The sequence below is a fragment of the Phocoena sinus genome, chromosome 12 (assembly GCF_008692025.1).
Source record: "Phocoena sinus isolate mPhoSin1 chromosome 12, mPhoSin1.pri, whole genome shotgun sequence".
NCBI classification, from domain to species: Eukaryota; Metazoa; Chordata; class Mammalia; order Artiodactyla; family Phocoenidae; genus Phocoena; species Phocoena sinus.
In genome coordinates this window covers 69,258,379-69,276,450 of record NC_045774.1, presented here as the reverse complement: position 1 = coordinate 69,276,450, position 18,072 = coordinate 69,258,379, and the positions used below count along the sequence as shown (strand labels likewise).

The 18,072-nt window shown below is 38.7% G+C and overlaps 2 protein-coding genes across 15 annotated transcripts in view; one reads left to right on the top strand and one right to left on the bottom strand.

Annotated features, from left to right (window-relative positions):
• Positions 1-2,594, bottom strand: part of RARS2 (arginyl-tRNA synthetase 2, mitochondrial) — a 90,878-nt gene extending 88,284 nt beyond the window's left edge. For 6 of the 9 annotated variants that reach the window (XR_004352610.1, XM_032651848.1, XM_032651853.1 and 3 more), the window contains exon 1: positions 2,518-2,594. Coding sequence is in view for 5 of the 9 variants with exons in the window: in XM_032651848.1 (XP_032507739.1) it covers positions 2,518-2,553 (36 nt within the window). In the remaining 4 variants the exon portion in view is untranslated. Of the gene's footprint in view, positions 1-1,928; positions 2,099-2,517 lie in introns of those variants that run through there. The other 3 variants (XM_032651855.1, XM_032651856.1, XM_032651857.1) reach the window with 2 other exon arrangements.
• Positions 2,595-2,664: 70 nt separating this feature from the next.
• ORC3 (origin recognition complex subunit 3) overlaps positions 2,665-18,072 on the top strand; it is a 66,933-nt gene continuing 51,525 nt past the window's right edge. For 2 of the 6 annotated variants that reach the window (XM_032650972.1, XM_032650971.1), the window contains exons 1-7: positions 2,665-2,790; positions 5,664-5,718; positions 9,730-9,827; positions 11,331-11,475; positions 14,080-14,184; positions 15,160-15,311; positions 16,660-16,790. In XM_032650972.1, coding sequence (XP_032506863.1) covers positions 2,767-2,790; positions 5,664-5,718; positions 9,730-9,827; positions 11,331-11,475; positions 14,080-14,184; positions 15,160-15,311; positions 16,660-16,790 — 710 coding nt within the window. In that variant the 5' untranslated portion in view covers positions 2,665-2,766. Of the gene's footprint in view, positions 2,791-5,185; positions 5,247-5,663; positions 5,719-9,729; positions 9,828-11,330; positions 11,476-14,079; positions 14,185-15,159; positions 15,312-16,659; positions 16,791-18,072 lie in introns of those variants that run through there. The other 4 variants (XM_032650974.1, XM_032650973.1, XM_032650976.1 and 1 more) reach the window with 4 other exon arrangements.

Below are 18,072 nucleotides of genomic sequence, written 5' to 3'. Positions count from 1 at the left end.
TGCTCTTTCCATCAATCTTTTTTTTTTTGGGCACTGTGCGGCATGTGGGATTCTCAGTTCCCTGACCAGGGATCGAACCCGTGCCCCCTGCAGTGGAAGTGGTGAGCCCTAACCACTGGACCGCCAGGGAAGTCCCCCATCAATCTTAAAACTGTTAAGATCAGTATCCAATCCTCATCAAGCCATCTCCTCCACTTTCCTGTCCTCACCCTCTGCCACTGAAAGACCAGCCTTAAACCATACTTCAAATGCCTTCCTAGCGAGAGACACTACCAAAGCTCTGTTGCATTAGTCCAGTAAGCCATGAACCCAGCTTTTTGTTATCAAATGGTCCATTGTTGATACTTGGGAAGCTGGCACTGGACAGGGCAGTACTGCTGCAGCAAAAATAGAAATGAAGTTTTCCCTCTCCTGAGAACAAGGAAAATAAAGGGAACAGTGAACAGGCTAGAGAAGAAACATAACCTGGCCTGAAAGAGTTAATCACTCCTAGTTTTTTTTTTTTTTTTTTTTAACTGTTACTAATCTCTTGTATCTGTTAACTAGATTTGTACTTCACAAAGCTAACCTATTACTCTTTAACAGCACAGATGTGAATTACATCCTGGACTCCCTTGTAGCAGATCACCCTTGTAGCATTTACATTTCAGAAAAGAGGTCACAGGCCTATAACCCAGAGACAAATGGACCCAATTATGGGGCTGCCTGACGCCAGCTGTGACTATTTTGAAATAATGCAGGAAGAAGAAGAATGCAGGACCTTGACTACTTTGATCCTTATCTTATACCCCGGACTGCTGCGAGCCCCACATATAAAATCTTCTCCGATTCCCGAAGGAGAGGGGGACAAAGTTCTTGAGGCGCTAGCCTGCTGCGTTTTCCCTTCTGCCTGGCAGAAAAATAAAGCCATCTCTCTCTTCCTCCAAAATCTCTGTCTCCGTATTTCTGTTCGGTGTCGGCGCACAGGGAAGCCGATATTTCGGCAACAGTACATCTCCAAGCATAAAGTCAAGACGGAAGGATTTCCAGAAATACTGCAAAAATGAACTAAATGAAATACATATTATATGCCAGACAAAGTATGTCCACTAATGTGTCCATTAAAAGGAAATGGGTTTGTCAAAACTACAACAGAAAGTTTTGTTGAAAAACTGCATAGTTGGCCGACGCGTTTTAAAAATTATTTCTGATTAAATCTAATGTTCCAGTGTTTTATTCCCATCCTCATTACAGAGTTATTCAAATACTGAAACCGAGTCCCCCTAAAACCGAGTCCCTCTGCCGAGTTTATGATTAACCTCTCTATCCAAAACGTTATTCCCTTTCTTGTCTAACACCTGTTCCCCTCAAGACTGAGAAGTATCAAAGAAAAGGGGGGATTGAAACCGAGCAGGACCCCGCGGGGCCCCTCCCAGGTACAAAAGACTTTGTTTCCTTGTTTCTCATTGGTAGGGAAAAGGCTTAGCCCCCTAGACCTTCCCCGAGTTCCAAAGTGCAGATTCAAACAGTTACTCATCAGAAAAGTGAGGGCATACAGAAACAAAGGAAAAACAGTAAAACAACAGAGCAGCGAAAAAGCGGAATCCTAGTTCCCCCTCAGGGCATACACATAACAATATACTGTATCTTAGAGTTCTTCTACTGGAACTAAGGCCCCAACCCAGGTGAAGGATGGTAACTACTAGCTAAGAAACCAGACTGGTCAGAACCTAGGGAATGAGAAGTTGATCTTTTCTGACCCTAGTGACTTCTACTAAAGCCTGTACTCTCAACCTTTGCCCCAATTCTATATTGAATTCACCTCTGCTCGAGCCCCTTCATGAATTTGCACATACCTTGAGCTTAATTACGTCCTCAATTTTGCCATCTGGGAAGATACTGCTTCGGGAAATATCCCCCCTCGCCCGTCCCCCTCCCCTTCTCCTTACTTGGTGCAAGTAATAAATCCTTCCTTCTCCAGATCTTTGGTTTGGTTGTGTCTTTTGCCCCCACGCTCACCAAGAGGCAAACCCAGTTTTCCGGTAACAATAGGCCTCAGATTCAAGAAAAACAGGGTCTCATGTTATCTTTCGAGTTACCAAAAATAATGCTAGGACAGGCAGCGAAAATGACTGGAAGAGAAATGACCAGTTTTTAAACTAGATCCTTTCAAATGAAAATTCAGATCCATCATCAACTGCACTAAGCGTATGGAGCACTAATTTCTAAAGGGTCTAATCATGGCCCACTGACTTGCCACCCAGGTAAAGCACACTGAGCTGTCAGGCGGTAAGCCGTGAGGGAAGCAACATGTGCCTCTCAAGGTTTACTTTTCACTCTGAGAAACTGATCTGGGCCGCAAGCTCGACTCTCGACTGGGTTTGCCTCGGCGGCTCAAGCAGCTCCAAAAAGGGGGAAGGAGGCAGCAGAAACAAAAACAGGGTATCCGCGGAACCCGCCCTCCCGATGACTGGGGACTGGCCCGTAGCGGAGTTCGGGGCTTGGGGGCCCCCTTTATGCCAGTTTCCGGGCTCGTACCTGACAGGCGATAGACCTGCGGAAGCCGCACGCCATTTTTGTCGCCACGAAGCTGGTCCCAGCTGGATGGTGTTGAGTTTCGCCCCGCCCTCCTCTTCACGCCCCGCCTCCGAGCGCCGGAAGCCCGCCCCGGAAGGTACTGCCAGCCAATCAAGGAGCCGCGTGGCCCACCACTAACCTTTGCCCCGCTGCCGCGAGGGAGCGCGGGAAATCCCGGGTGCGTCTGGAATTTCGCAGGTGGCGAGGACCATGGCCACCTCTTCGGTGTCCAAGGTATGTGGGGGCGGGCGCCCACTGGGACTCCACAGCCGCCTCATTCCCTCATGAAGAAGGGATGAAGCGGAGGTTACGTAGACCTCGTTGTACCGGCTCGAGGGGAGGGGATGGCGGTCCTAGCTGAGGCGTCTTTGCTCCACGTCCAGTGGAGGCCAGCTTTACTTGGGGAGCGAAAACGCCGATCTGCCTTAGTGTTCTTTCTGCCTCGGAGAAATTTTAAGTTCTGGTTTGTGGAGGTCGGATGCCCCGAGGATGTGTCCCAGTCTCCCCTCCTTTTTCCTTTTCACGTATATTTATTGTGAGCCAAAGGCTCTGTTAGGTACCGAGATACAAGTGGTAAACAAAATAAACACAGATATTTCCATCATTACCGAAAATTCTATTAGACAGTGCTGTTACAGACCAAGTAATATATATAAGACCTTTAGTAATACTAGGAGTACGGCCGGAAACCCCTGAAAGTTTAGCTATCTGATAAAGCTGAGAATGCAGATAAGTTGCAAAGACATTTGTCCCTGTGTTGAAACAGTAAATTAATGAAGAAGGCTCTACCATGGATTTAATTTTGATTAAAATTACATTAAAATAAAATGATGAGACTCAGTGCCTTCCAAGACTACATATCCTGGAGGAACTACGAGCCATAGGATTTAAGCGTACTGAAGACTGACCGACTGTGATGTTAGGTGCAAATGCCAGAAGAGCTTAACTGCTAGTATTTTTTTTTTTTTTTTTTTGCGGTACGCGGGCCTCTCACTGCTGTGGCCTCTCCTGTTGCGGAGCACAGGCTCAGTGGCCATGGCTCACGGCCCCAGCCGCTCCGCATAACTGCTAGTATTTTTTATGAGGGATAGTACTGTTTTTGTTTTGTCCTGGTTATAAAGTTCCATAGGTTTTCAGTGGTCTGTCCCCTAATCCTTTTTTTGCATAAGCCTTTCTTATTTTTGTGTATCTTGCAGAATTGTGAGAGATTTGTTTTTTTTGTTTCTTTTTTTTTCAGGAAAACATTTATGACAGAAATGCTTGTATTGAGATGATGATGGAGACCTTACATAAATAAGAATTTTTAAGGATTATTTCTTTGGTTCATGGAACTGTCAGCTTCCTTTTTTTTCCCCTATCTAAACTTTCCTTGTCATATTTTTTGGCTATTGGTTCTCCTCCTAATTTCTAACATCTCCAACACCATCACTTGATCAGTAGTGAAAAGTGGATAACGATATTACTCCTGTTGCCATACATCGGGATCCATTCCCAGCACTCTTCATGTCTCACACCTTTATAGCTCCTTTTCCTGCTCCTGAATTACAGGTGGCTATAGAAAGGAGGCAGTGACAAGCTTGTCATAGCACCAAATGATTTTTCTAAAAAAATTTGTGTGTTTTAAATAGTTCCGTTAGTTGCATATATAAGAATGTAAGGCACAATTCTTATTTTGGACCCTGTAATCCAATGGCCAGTTTATATTTGTACAGCAGTCTTTAGGTCTATCCTGAGATGACTTTTTTTTTTTAAGCTATATTTCTTTGATTCTTTCATTTTCCATAGAAATGGGATTCTAAGAAGCTGTCCATGATGTACGGCTTTAGAATTGGTAGAACAAATGTGGGACCAGCAGCTTACGGCCTGTGTATCACTAGTCAGATAATAACATGAGACTAAATGTAGCTAGGAAATTACCAGAAAAATTATTTGGCAAGCATTGGTCCATTATGTATACTGATTGCCTAACGTATGTGTTAACATTATCCTAAACATTGGGGAAACAATTATGAATTAAATGCAGTCTGTACTCTGAAGGTGCTCACAAGCTACTTGGGGAGGCACTTCCCTGGCGGTTTAGTGGTTAAGACTCCACGCTTCCACTGCAGGGGGCACGGGTTCGATCCCTGGTCGGGCAACATGTACCACACACACAAAAAAAAGATGATAAAAAATATATATATATAAACTACTTGGAGAGACAGCTCCATAAATAACTATCATGCATAGTAAGGGTGACTTAAAGCGAAATAAAGATATTCAAGTACTGTGAGATATTAGGGGAAAGAATAATTCTGACTAGAGAATTGGAGAAGGTTTCCCAAAGCAGGTGAGTTTGAGTTGAACTTTAATGGACAAATGAATAAGAATTTATCTGATGAAGAAAGGTGTGTAAGGTGAATCAATAGCCAAAACTGTCTGTGTCCTGTCAAGGTCCTAGATACTTGGAATTTAATTCAATAATAAATACTTCTTTTGAGGTGAGAGGGCATCAGTATTTTTAATCATCTTGATTTTCATTTAATAATGTATAGTACTAATGTTCTTCCTTCACTAGGTTTTATAAAAATGAAAAATGGAACCTTTCTGGGTTTAAATTTCATCGGCTTTTATTTTCTTTGTCTCTTAGATTAGGTCCCAAAGAGCAAAATCAAAGATGAGCTTCCCATGGGAAGGAGGAGAAAGAAGTGGTTAGTCCCCTTGTTGTTTCAGAATTTTCCTTCTGTAATTCAGATTAAAGAAAGATGATTTCTTAGCACTTTAAAGAAACGCCTTGGGGCTTCCCTGGTGGCGCAGTGGTTGAGAGTCCGCCTGACGATGTAGGGAACCCAGGAACATGGGTTCGTGCCCCGGTCTGGGAAGATCCCACATGCTGCGGGGCGGCTAGGCCCGTGAGCCATGGCCGCTGAGCCTGCGCATCCAGAGCCTGTGCTCCGCAACGGGGGAGGCCACAACAGTGAGAGGCCCGCATACCGCAAAAAAAATAAATAAATAAACGCCTTAAAAAGAAAAAAATCTGCTTGTCCATAAAGTACGAGGTTAATCAGATTTGTCTGCTTCTTGGCTGCTTTGACTTTATGCTTTTTTTCTCTCTTTCTTTTTTATAGGGTTGCTTTGTGTTTAAGCCAGACTTCAAGAAGAGAAAGATCTCTGTGCCAATAGGTAAGATGTCTTAATATCAGATTTGTTAGTTTTCCTCCCCTAAGTCTTGAACCAATCTAACTCTCATTGAATTAGTAATTCTGCTGTCTAAGCTTGCCTTACTCACCATGTTGATATAGCAGTAATGTTCCAAGGCATAGGACAGAGCGATAAGGGGCACTCCCCAGGGCTCTAATCTAAAAGGGAATCCAAATGTACCATCAAAAGGCAATTCGAAATTTCCTTCAAAAGGTATGTCACCATTCTTTAAAAGAGAGATTGTCTTAAAAATCTCAGTGATTTCTTGGGATGAGGTAGGGAGTATTGACTGCAGAAGGGCAGAGGGACCTTTTGTTTTTTTGGCTGCATTGGGTCTTAGTTGAGGCGTGTGGGATCTTTTGTTGTGGTGCGAGTTCTTCGTTGTGGCACACGGGCTTCTCTCTAGTCGTGTCGTGTGGGTTTTCTCTCTCTAGTTGTGGCTCTGGGTTTTCTCTCTCTAGTTGTGGCGCGCGGGCTCCAGAGTGCGTGAGCTCTGTAGTTTGTGGCATGTGGGCTCTCTTGTTGAGGCGTGCAGGCTCAGTAGTTGTGGCGCGCGGGCTTAGTTGCTCCGTGGCACGTGAGAATCTTAGTTCCCCGACCAGGGATTGAACCCGTGTCCCCTGCATTGGAAGGCAGATTCTTTACCACTGGACCACCAAGGAGGTCCCAAGAGGGACTTTTGGAGTGATGGGAATGTTCTGTAGACAGAGGATGGTTATGTGAGTATATACCTTTGTTAGGACATATCAAACTGTTAAAATGGGCATATTTTATTATTTGTAAGTTATACTGCAGTAAAATTAAATTATTAAAAAAATATTGTCTTTACGTTCTTTACTTATCTTCAGATGTCTGTTTAGTGATCAAGTTAAGAAGACTTGACTACTTCAAACAAATCAAGATGTTATTATCAGTCAGAAAATGTTTATTGTACTGTTTCTCAATGGGGCCTGCAGATTAGAATCACTTGGGGAACTTTTAAAAAAAAACTGATATATTGTTTTTTTGGTATAATTGTAGATTCACATGCAGTTGTAAGAAAGAGTGTAGAGAGTAGAGAGTACCCTTGAACCGTCACCCAGTTATCCCCAGTGATAATGTATTGCATGACTATAGTACAGTATCATAACTAGCATACTGACAGTGGGATAATCCATCGACCTTATTCCGATTTCAACTTGGAGAGTTTCTTAAAAACACCAATGCCCAAACCGCAGCCCAGACCAACTGAATCAGTATCTTTGGGAATGGGACCCAGGTGTTGGTATTTTTTTAAAAGCTCCTCTCAGGCATGTTGAGTATTTACACTCACTGTTCAGCACTGTGAAGATTAATTCGGATGGAAAAATTATGATGTGCAATTAAGCATATTCATTCACACTCATTTTTTAATTTTGAATTAAAAAAGAAAAACTGGACTATACTATTGTTTGACTAAGGAGATAAACAGCTCCAATATATAGAATTGGATTTTTCTAAATCATCTCATGATGTAGACCTTTAAGGTGTTAATCCTTCAATTTGAGACCAGCTAGGTAAAGTACCTGTGCTCAGGGAGCAAATAATAAAATAATGGTCCATATTGAGGGCAATAGAGGGTAGAAACTATGATTTAAAATAAGGATGCAGTTTCTCATTAACAGGAGAATAAACAGTGGTGTTGAACTTTACACTCATAGATTTAGTCTCAAAAAAACCTGAAGCTTTCTATATTCCTTGCCCTCCTCACCTCCCCAAATAAAAAGTGACAGTGATGGACTTGGAAATAGTGAACGAAGAAGAGCTACATTATAAATTATTTTGTTTTTAAGTGATTGACTTATCAACATATTTCTTTAATGTTGGAGATTGCTAAACTTAACTAGAAATAGTTCATTTTCAGAGAAAAATTCAAGACTTGTTCCCCTGTTATCCATGAAGGATACATAGCATGAAATGACATCTGATATCATGAGCAATGTCATTATAACTAATAAAAGCACTAACATTTATTGAGTGTTTTTAATGTGCCAGAATATTTTAAGCACTTTGTATGTGTTAAACTATGAAGAAAGTATTATTATTATCTCCATTAAAGTATATCAGGATATTTAGATGTAGAAAGAACTTTCTCAGTAATAGTGCTAGCAAGTGGCAGAGCTGGGATTTGAAACCAAGCTGTCTGATCCCAGAGCCTAAGGTCTAACCACTACCTAATAGTATTTCTCATAATTCAAGGCAAGTTTTTGCTTAGAACTCTTTGTATTGAATTTCAGCTATAATTTATTAAGATTTGTGAGTCAATGACAATTAGAAGGAAAGTTCCTTAACATGGAAGAGAATTTCTGTTCCAAACTATCAGTTAACATTAAAACTTGTTGGGAGGACACTAGCAGCATCTCAGTGAAATCAGGAAAAAATTGTTAATTTTTAACTTTTTGTTTAAAAAATAGTGTACTTTCACAATTATTATTTAATACCATGAAAGTTCTAGCTGTTGCAATAAAATACCTAGCAGTAAACAACAAGAAATATGAAGGAAAGTAGGAAACTATAAGGCATGTAAAGTATTTGATTATAAAAAAAGACACCTGTAGTGTTTTGGGATGTGGCTTTTTTGAAACGTATTTAAGAATGTCATTTCTCCCCAAATCAATCTACAGATTTTATTTTATCCAGTCAAACACCAGAGTAATTAATTTTGAGAAATGACAAATTTAATTTGGGAAAATGTCTTAAATTTTTTAAAATTATTTTATTTATTTATTTATTTAGGTCTGTGTTGGGTCTTCGCTGTTGCGCATGGGCTTTCTCTAGTTGCAGCGAGCAGGGGCTACTCTTTGTTGTGGTGCGCGGGCTTCTCATTGTGGTGGCTTCTCTTGTTGCGGAGCACGGGCTCTAGGTGCGTGGGCTTCAGTAGTTGTGACATGTGGGCTCAGCGGTTGTGGCGTATGGGCTTAGTTGCTCCGCGGCATGTGGGATCTTCCCGGACCAGGGCTCGAACCTGTGTCCCCTGCATTGGCAGGTTCATTCTTAACCACTGGGCCATCAGGGAAGCCCTTAAATTTTTTTGAAAGAGAATAATGTTTGGTGGCGCTGGGAGGAAGCTCTGGATCTGTTGGATGTTAGGATGCACTTCAAAGCTCTAACAGTTACAGGAGTTCAGGACTGCCATGGGAGTAGAACTGGATTCAGTAGAACAAAAGAAGTTCAAAAACAGTTTCAAGTGCATATGTAAGTATTCAGACAATAAGGGCATCTGACATGGGTGGGAGAAAGGATGGATTATCCAATAAGTGCATCTCTTTCAAACTGAAAGTTATAACCCAAGTGTGCATCATGAAATCAGTTTAGTGGATCTTGATAGTTTTAAAAAACAGAAGAGAAAACATTTGCTGTCACATGATAACGAGAAGTATTGTTTTATGGGACTTCTGTTTTTGTTTTTTGTAGATTCACGTGTATTGGATTATGACGTAAAATGTGTTCCTTAATGTGGATCATGGTTTAAAGTTTGAAAACCATTGCAATAAATAGTGTGTTGATAAATGGCTAATCATTTAGAGGAAGCCATTCAAGAAGGTTATAAAATACAGACTAAATAAAAGGCTGCACTAAGCTATTTCAGCTAAGCTAAGAATAGTAGTAATAAGAATCATTTAATAAAGGAGAGTTCAAAGCAAATATGTGAAGCAAAGTATACAGAGCCTTAGCATAAGAGCAGATAATGAAAATACATTAATATTAAATGTATATACCTCAAACCAAAACCATTAAGAAGTTCAAAAGTAAATGATAGAAATACAGTCGAAAAATTAAAAAGATTTTTAAACTTACAAATACCATTAATATAGTAAAAATATAAGATATATAAATAAAATTAAATATAAAGGATATTGAATGTCACCTATCCCCAAACTTGTAAAAAAAAATTCAACCCATCACTTACTTTGCACAGAGATTTTCTATTATTATGTAAAAAAGAAACTGACTTATTTCCTTCTGTGTTTTTAGAGGACTATTTTAATAAAGGGAAAAATGAATCTGAGGACAGTAAGCTTCGCTTTGAAACTTACCAGTTGATATGGCAGCAGATGAAATCTGAAACTGAGGTGAATACTTTTTTTTAATAGCTTAACATTTCCTTAATATCATAAATCTCATATTTGTTCCTTCCCATTTTCCTTTCTACCAGTTTATAAGAGTGTGATGAAATATAGGTAATCTTGGTTAAGCGTAATCTGTATATCCTAAAAAACATTAAAAACCCTTATGTTTCAATTATTAAGCATAGCTTCAGGTATTGGAACATACGTTTATAATTATCGCTGCTAACGCACAGGCCCTTTACATATCCTCACAGCTTTCAAATGGTGGCACTCCTTTAATTATCCATTCAGTTACACGAGTAAGAAATCAAGCTATTTGTAAACCACTTCATTCCCTCATCCTCATATTCAGTTACCATGTTCTTTATATTTCAGCCCTGAAAAGTTTCTCTGCTGTAGCAGATTTGTAGATGTAGGGCCAACATTTTGAGGGAACTTGTTTTGTTCGACCAACACAGGATTGTGTTTCCTGTTTTTTAATGCCTTTGGAGGGTTATGCACTTTCCAGTTTGTTACTCCTTCCCACCACTCTCTACTGCTTTACAGCTGGCGGCTTTGCCCCTTCATGTATTCCTTAGAACGCTTGAAGTAATTTGGGTTTGTGATTTCTAGTTTAGGAAACCTAAATGGTCATAATAGATTGTCATAGTCTCCTCTTAACTGATGTCCCTGCCTCTGATGTCACACCCTTCTGGTCTGTCATTAGTCCCTATGCCACCATTGGCCAAATCCCATCAGGCAGATCCAGGCTACAGGGGTTTTCCAGCCCCACTACCAGTACAGCTCCTCCAGTCCCCTCCAATCTGGCCTTCATAGTACTGCCAGGTGAACCCTTCTTAACCTTGATTTAATCATGCCTCTGCTCCAAATCCCTTTAATGGTTCTCCCCACAGTATAAAATCTAAACCGTTTAACATCAAATATATATTTCCTTGGTACAGTCCCTTGAGTATTTGTCCAGCCTCGTTCCTGGCCACTTCTCATGTTCTTATTCTTAGCTATATCTGTGGTTCCCCAGATGTTTTGTGCTTTCTTCCTTGATTGCCTCCTCCACTCCCCATTCCTTCTTAACTTTCTTTCGTCCACCATCACCTCCTGCATCACCTGCTCTAATTCTTTGGCTCAAATATATCACCTGATCAGCTTAAGGTGGATGATCCTACTCTTTGTTCCTATATTATCATAGCACTCTATGCAATGTATTTCAATTTAATTGTAAGTGTTCTAGCTCATTTTTTTCACTTTTTTTAGGGAAGAGACTCTTTCATTTGTAAGGTGGTTAGTAAATGTTTGTTGAATGAATAAATGAAATTCTTTAAGGAGGGAATTCAAAGCACTGCTCACTGGAGATTTAAGGAAAAACAATTTTTAATTACATCTATCTTATAATTATTTTACATGTGATCTTTGGAATTGAAATCATGACAGTTTCCTTTCCCAAACTTGGAAAGATGTATCAGATTACTGCTAAAAATAATTCATAAAGTTTTGTGGGTTTTTTTGTAGCGACTACAAGAGGAATTAAATAAAAACCTGTTTGACAGTCTAATTGAATTTCTTCAGAAGTCTCATTCTGGGTTCCAGAAGAATTCAAGAGACTGGGGCTGTCAAATAAAACTCAGAGAAATTCCAACTGCTGCTCTTGTTCTAGGTACATATGTGTGTGTTTGTTTTTTGTAATAGTGGTTTTGTTGTTGAGAATAGTGGGAATCACCTGTTCTGATAAACTTGTTTTGTCTTTTTCATTTACAGAATTAAACCAATTAAAGTTTGCATACTTCCAAAACCAATAAAAGTTCCTTATACTGACCATACATCTGTAAATTAAAAGAAATTGATTTAGGGTTAGTTAGTACCCTCCTCACCTTTTTGTCAGAAAAATGAAGGGGAAATATATTTGTGTTACTCTTTCTTCCATAGTTATTTGAATCTGAGATTTGAATTCAGTAATAAAGAAACTACCAGTATGTTGATAGATACAATTTTTATACTTTATCATATCTTCAATGAAATTACTCTGTGACCTTAATTTTATTTCCCTGTGCTTATTTTTTCAATCTTGGATTGTTTTGTAATGTTGTATTAATATTAATGGTGTGAAGGGGGTTTGGATGAACTATATATAAGTTGCTTTCAGATTGTAGATTGTAAACTTTTTACATACTTAAGTATCCATCATTAATATCCCATTTTAACCAAACATCTGGATTGCATGATAATGGAAAAATTTTCTTTGGAATATTAGCAAACTTTCTTCATTCCTTCTGAAAGGAAAGTTGGATTTATTTGGATTCCAAACATACTCCTCGTTGTATTTCCAATTTGTTGTTTATTCAAGGTTTTTATACTAGTGAGCTCTGAGATAAGAAATTAATTCTGTTGTTTAATACTGCCTCTAATACTGTCCAATACCTAAATCTTATTCCTGATATTCAGGACAATACTTCTCAAACCTTAATGATATCTACAGATAACCTCCAGGGGATCTTAGTAAATAGAGATTTTCGTTAATAGGTCTAGGGTGGGGCTGGAAACTGCATATCTAACAGGCTTCCAGGTAATGCCCATATTGCCAATCCCAGGATTCCTCTGAGTAACAAGACTCCAGGGAATGATTTTTATAATGCTGTGGACCAGCTTTTCAGTGCAGCCTGCCACTTAATTTCAAACCCCTTCCATTTATGGATGAGAAACTGAGGCCCAGTGATGGCTGGCTTGTACTGTTGGGTGCTTTGTTTCTCTCCCGCCAGGTTACAGCAATTGGAAGTAGAGTGGGGGAAACACAGTCAAGAGGGAGGGCCTGATAGATTGTTGTGAGAAAACTGTTTAAATCCCTTCTCTGCCTGCTGTCATAAGGAGAAAAGAAGCTAATGGAAATCATAAGTTTCAAAGTCAGTGGTCTGAGGAGAACATTTTTCCAGTTGAAGACATTGTTGATTATCTTATTTTCAATAGGCAAATCCATTGTTTTAAGGAACGTAGTGTTAAATAGCTAATAAAGTCTGTCAGTGAAAGACAAGAGAAGCCAATGTTTTATTAAACTCCCAAATTTGTTCAGTGATGCAGTATCACATTCCTAGACCATAATGCGTGCTAAATACCATTTTGATATCTGTACTCAAAGAATACTTATACAGTTACACAGTTACACATTTTCTGTTTTCAAAAACGTATATATGTCCATTTTAAAATAGCCAGCCTGCATTTTTATTTGTCTCCTAGAAAAAAAATTTGCTTACTGGTGGTCTGGAAGATTCTGAACCTTTTCTTTTCCTTCCAAGCACTTGAAGTTTTTTTTGTTGTTGTTGAATTTTTGAATTTTATTTTATTTTTTTATACAGCAGGTTCTTATTAGTTATCCATTTTATACATATTAGTGTATACATGTCAATCCCAGTCTCCCAGTTCATCCCACCAGCACCCCCTCCCCGCCACTTTCCCCCCTTTGTGCCATACGTTTGTTCTCTGCATCTGTGTCTCTTATTTCTGCCCTGCAAACCGGTTCATCTGTACCATTTTTCTAGGTTCCACATATATGAATTAAAATACGATATTCCAAGCAGTTGAAGTTTTATAGTAGCAAGTCTCAAGCAGTTTCAAGATGTCTGCTGCTGGCACTAAAGCACTTTCTAAGCACCAAAGCACTTTCTAGAAGTCACAGATTGTGACATTAGGGAAGGTATCAGTGAATAGAATTTTTTCCAAAGTAGTGGGGAAATTTCCACTCAACTCTGATACCTGCATGCAGAGCACTAAAACTGATTTGTGGAAATGAGAACCAGGGATTCAGTAAATACTTAAAGGACTTAAAGTTTTAATTTGTTTTTAGACTCTTCCCCTAGTATACACTTACCTTTTGTATTTACTACTAAGATCATTAATAGAATTGCTATTAATGATTGGATTCTTCTCAGTTGTTAAGTCAGGGTCACAGTAAGGCCCTTGTTTTTGAATGATTATTTTAAAGAGCTCTTTATGAATTTGAAATTGCTTTTAAAATGTTTTCAAGGGTCAACTACACATCCCCAGTAGACTTTTTTTTAAAAAGTCGTGCTAAATACCTTTGATAAGTATAGTGTGTGCCTCTATATTTATCTTTTTAATGGAGAACTCTTCATTTATGCAGTATGTTTTCTTAGTTTCTATTATTAATCATGTTTTTAAAATATTTTAACTTATGACATGTTAAATGGCTTTTCTTGTTAAATTATTAATGATAAAAATGATGGTGTAATATTGATTTATTATCCCATAGGTGTGAATGTAACAGATCATGATTTAACATTCAGAAGTCTAACAGAAGTCCTTCAGAATAATGTTACTCCATATGTAGTTTCATTGCAAGCTAAAGATTGCCCAGGTGAAGTATAAATGCTATAACAACCTTGATGAGATGTTACATGTCTCTTCTGTCCGTCCATCTCTCTAGCTTTCTTTATCCTTTTTTATTTGCGGGAGGAGCATGGCACTACATTTTTGGCAGGATGAGGTTTAGTGCCTCTGGCGTAATCTTGACTATTGTAGGACTCTGCCGCTTTAGTTTATTCTGGCCCCACCCCTACCAATCAGCTTCACCTCCAGTAATAGTCCAGACACTCACAAGATGTTTTCTGAACCCAGTAAAATTTTAATAAGTTTAATAAGCTGAGGATCTCTTATTTAGCCCAACAGAGAAGAGACTACATACATAGGCTCATATATACAGCCTCAAATCATCTTATTATCCCACTTTGAAAGGCCACCGTGGTAAAAAGCAGTCCATTGCCAGAGCTAATCTTGGGTATCTGGAGCCATTAAATCATAAAGGATGTGGACACTAATAGAGTAAAATGTACTTAGATTTGGGCTGATACAAGGGCTTTAAGTGCTTATATTTATGTTCATATTCATAAACTGTTTGGAATTAAGTAAAAGCCCTTAGGGCATCTTTGAAAATGACTGTAAGGAAGAATTGTAATCAGTAAAATAGCTTATGTAAATAACACTTTCGATGTCTTCTTAGGGGTCTTAAAAACCTTTTGCTGTCCAGTGTAATTTAAATACATATTATTCTTAATATAATTTATAGTTTTCATGTTTGCACATTTGTTTAGGTAACACTTTTATTACAGACAATATACATAAACTTTGGCCTAGTGTTAGTCTGAATGAATGAAATTAAAATATTAGGGAGAGGATACTAACGAACCTCAATAGTTAATATGTTAAATGTTACATTAGGTTAAGTGTAGAAAAACACATTCTACCCAAATAGTGTAATATACTGTTCAAGAAGTTTCAGGTATTTTAGATGTGTTTTAAGGGGATATGCTTTCTTATGTTTTATGTTCTGCAGATATGAAACATTTTTTGCAAAAGCTGGCCTCACAGTTGATGGACTGCAATGTAGACGTGCAATCCAAAGAGAAAGAAAGTGTTCAGGTCACCCAGAAAAAGATACCTTATTCAATGGATTCTCTTTCTACTTGGTATATGAGTGTCACACAGGTAAATGTAAACTGACAATTTTTTGCCAGGAAATTGGCATATGATTGAAGAGGTCTGGAATTATAGTAAACATAGTAAACATAGTACTGTTTTGTTCTAATAAGGATACGTTTATGTGGCACTTGCTTTTAATTTAACAGAAGCTACTTATTTTTCCTAAGGCTGCTAGAATTTAGAAATTTTCTTTTATCAGTATGTAGCCTAATTCCTGGGAGGTGTTTAGGTTCTTACGAGGCCATTTTATTTGTGGGAGAATGTCATCTAATGACAAAACAGCATCAGGAATTTGTTCTGCTGCAGATTCTATCTCTGTCTTTATCTTTATTGTCTTTATCTTTAACATATTATCTCTTAGGTTCAGTATTTACTTTGGTGCAGTAGAACCATGCTTTCAGTACCCACTGTCGACTTAGTTTGATGAGGAATGGTCATACACACATGCACACATGCACACACGCACACATGCACACACACATATATAATATATATGTAAATCTCCTTTGTTCCATGTTTAGAATTCTTGAGGAATAAATGCTCTGTAAGTAAAGTATGTTTAACAAGCAGATACATAAATAGAAGTCTCATTCTACCATGACAGTCTCTGGTGAAACTAAATAACCTAGATGATTCATGGATAACTGCACCATAAAACCACAGCCTTAGTTTATGATGCTGTGTAGCCAGATAGTATGGGAAAAGTTACTGTGGTGACATTTTCTGCAGAACGTATTTGCTGAAGTCATCATAAGTGAAGTTTATTTTGCTTTATATAGGGACTAAACTGGGTCTAATGCTTACCATAATATCTTAATTTGATCCACAGCTTTAGATTTTTCGAGAAATCAAATACTGCCTGCAATTTAGGTCAGAAATCTTTAAAAAATTGGGATTGGACCAGATGACATTTAAGATGCTTTTCAACTTGAAATTTCATAATAGTAGAGCAGCATGTAGTGTTATTCATTACAGTTTTTAATGAAAAATACTGGTTCTCACTCTAAAGCAAAGCAAAAGATAACATTGTACTAACAGAAAATCAATTTTATAGAAAATACTCTCGTCTCCCCATGCTTGTCCTGTCGTTTTCTCAGATAGCAGAAAATATAAATATTTCATATGAGTTACAGATTTTACTGAACTTTTTTCTTCTTGGTTATTATTCCCATGTCAGACACAGAAAGATTCTGCTAATAACTGTTGAAATGAATTTCTCTTTATTATGTGGGAGAAATAAAAGAAACAATGTTACTGTGAAATATGATGGAAGATATATCAACTTGTGGCATTATAACATTGTTTGGGTAGTAAAGTTTACTTTTAACTCCTTCTTTCCACAATGGCTTAAAAGAAGACTGACGTAAAAATGCCAAGAAAAAAGAGGACTCCTAGCCAATGGCAGTCTCCTCCTGTTGTGCTTATCTTAAAGGATATGGAAAGCTTCACCACAAAAGTACTCCAAGACTTTATAATTATCAGCAGGTAGATGGCATATCTTCTGGCTTTTTTCGCAAAATTCTTCTTATTAAGAAAACATACAACTTTAATCAAAAAGCAACCTTTGGGCTTCCCTGGTGGCGCAGTGGTTGAGAGTCCGCCTGCCGGTGCAGGGGACACGGGTTCGTGCCCCGGTCTGGGAGGATCCCACATGCCGCGGAGCGGCTGGGCCCGTGAGCCATGGCCGCTGGGCCTGCGCGTCCGGAGCCTGTCCTCCGCAACGGGAGAGGCCACAGCAGTGAGAGGCCCGCGTAACGCATAAAAAAAAAAAAAAAAAGCAACCTTTTGCAGAGAAAATGAGTAGCAGTTTAACCCTCATTTTAATGGATTGAAACCAGGATGATTTCAAATTCCTTATAAAATTGAATGTTTGAACACCTCCTATACGATTTTCATTTGCTTTTTGATCCAAAAATGAGAATCAAAAGTTAACCAGTTTTTAATTAGAATGATAAGGCAGTATAAAGTGTAGTTTCTCTCACCAAAGTTGTCTGTTTCTTACTTGCCCACTAGATGGATGAACTACTCCAGGTTGAGATATTTTTGTCATGTCTTATTTTCTGATACCTGTCCACCCTTAGAAGCTCTGAGTTATATATGGCTCTACTGAGCAAGAATGTTTTTTTAAATAACATTATTTTATATGGTATTTCTAATGAGAAACTACTTTTATGATCTTATTGGGTCTTCAAGGAAATCCTGTGAGACTTGGAATTGAAGTAAAAACCCTATGTTTTACAAATTTTATTTATTGTTTATTTTTGGCTGTGTTGGGTCTCTGTTGCAGTGCGCAGGCTTCTCCTTGCAGTGGCTTCTCTTGTTGCGGAGCACGGGCTCTAGGCGCACAGGCTTCAGTAGTTGCAGCACACGGGCTCAGTAGTTGTGGCTCATGGGCTCTAGAGCACAGGCTCGGTAGTTGTGGCTCACGGGCTTAGTTGCTCCGCGGCATGTGGGATCTTCCCAGACCAGGGATCGAACCCGTGTCCCCTGCACTGGCAGGCGGATTCTCAACCAGTGTGCCACCAGGGAAGCCCTAAATAACCCTATTAAAAAACCCACTGACATGCTTTTCCCGTGGTACATTTTTTACAATATAAATTAATTTGGTTTCTTCTGTATGTTAACTTGCTTAATAGTTACGGCTACATTTGCCTAAAGCTGTATTGTGTGATAATCTAATAATAATTCCTACTTTGATAGTCTTTTTTTTCCCCATTTGAAACTAAGATTTCCAGATCCTAAGACTTTTCTTAATGCTAACACTGAA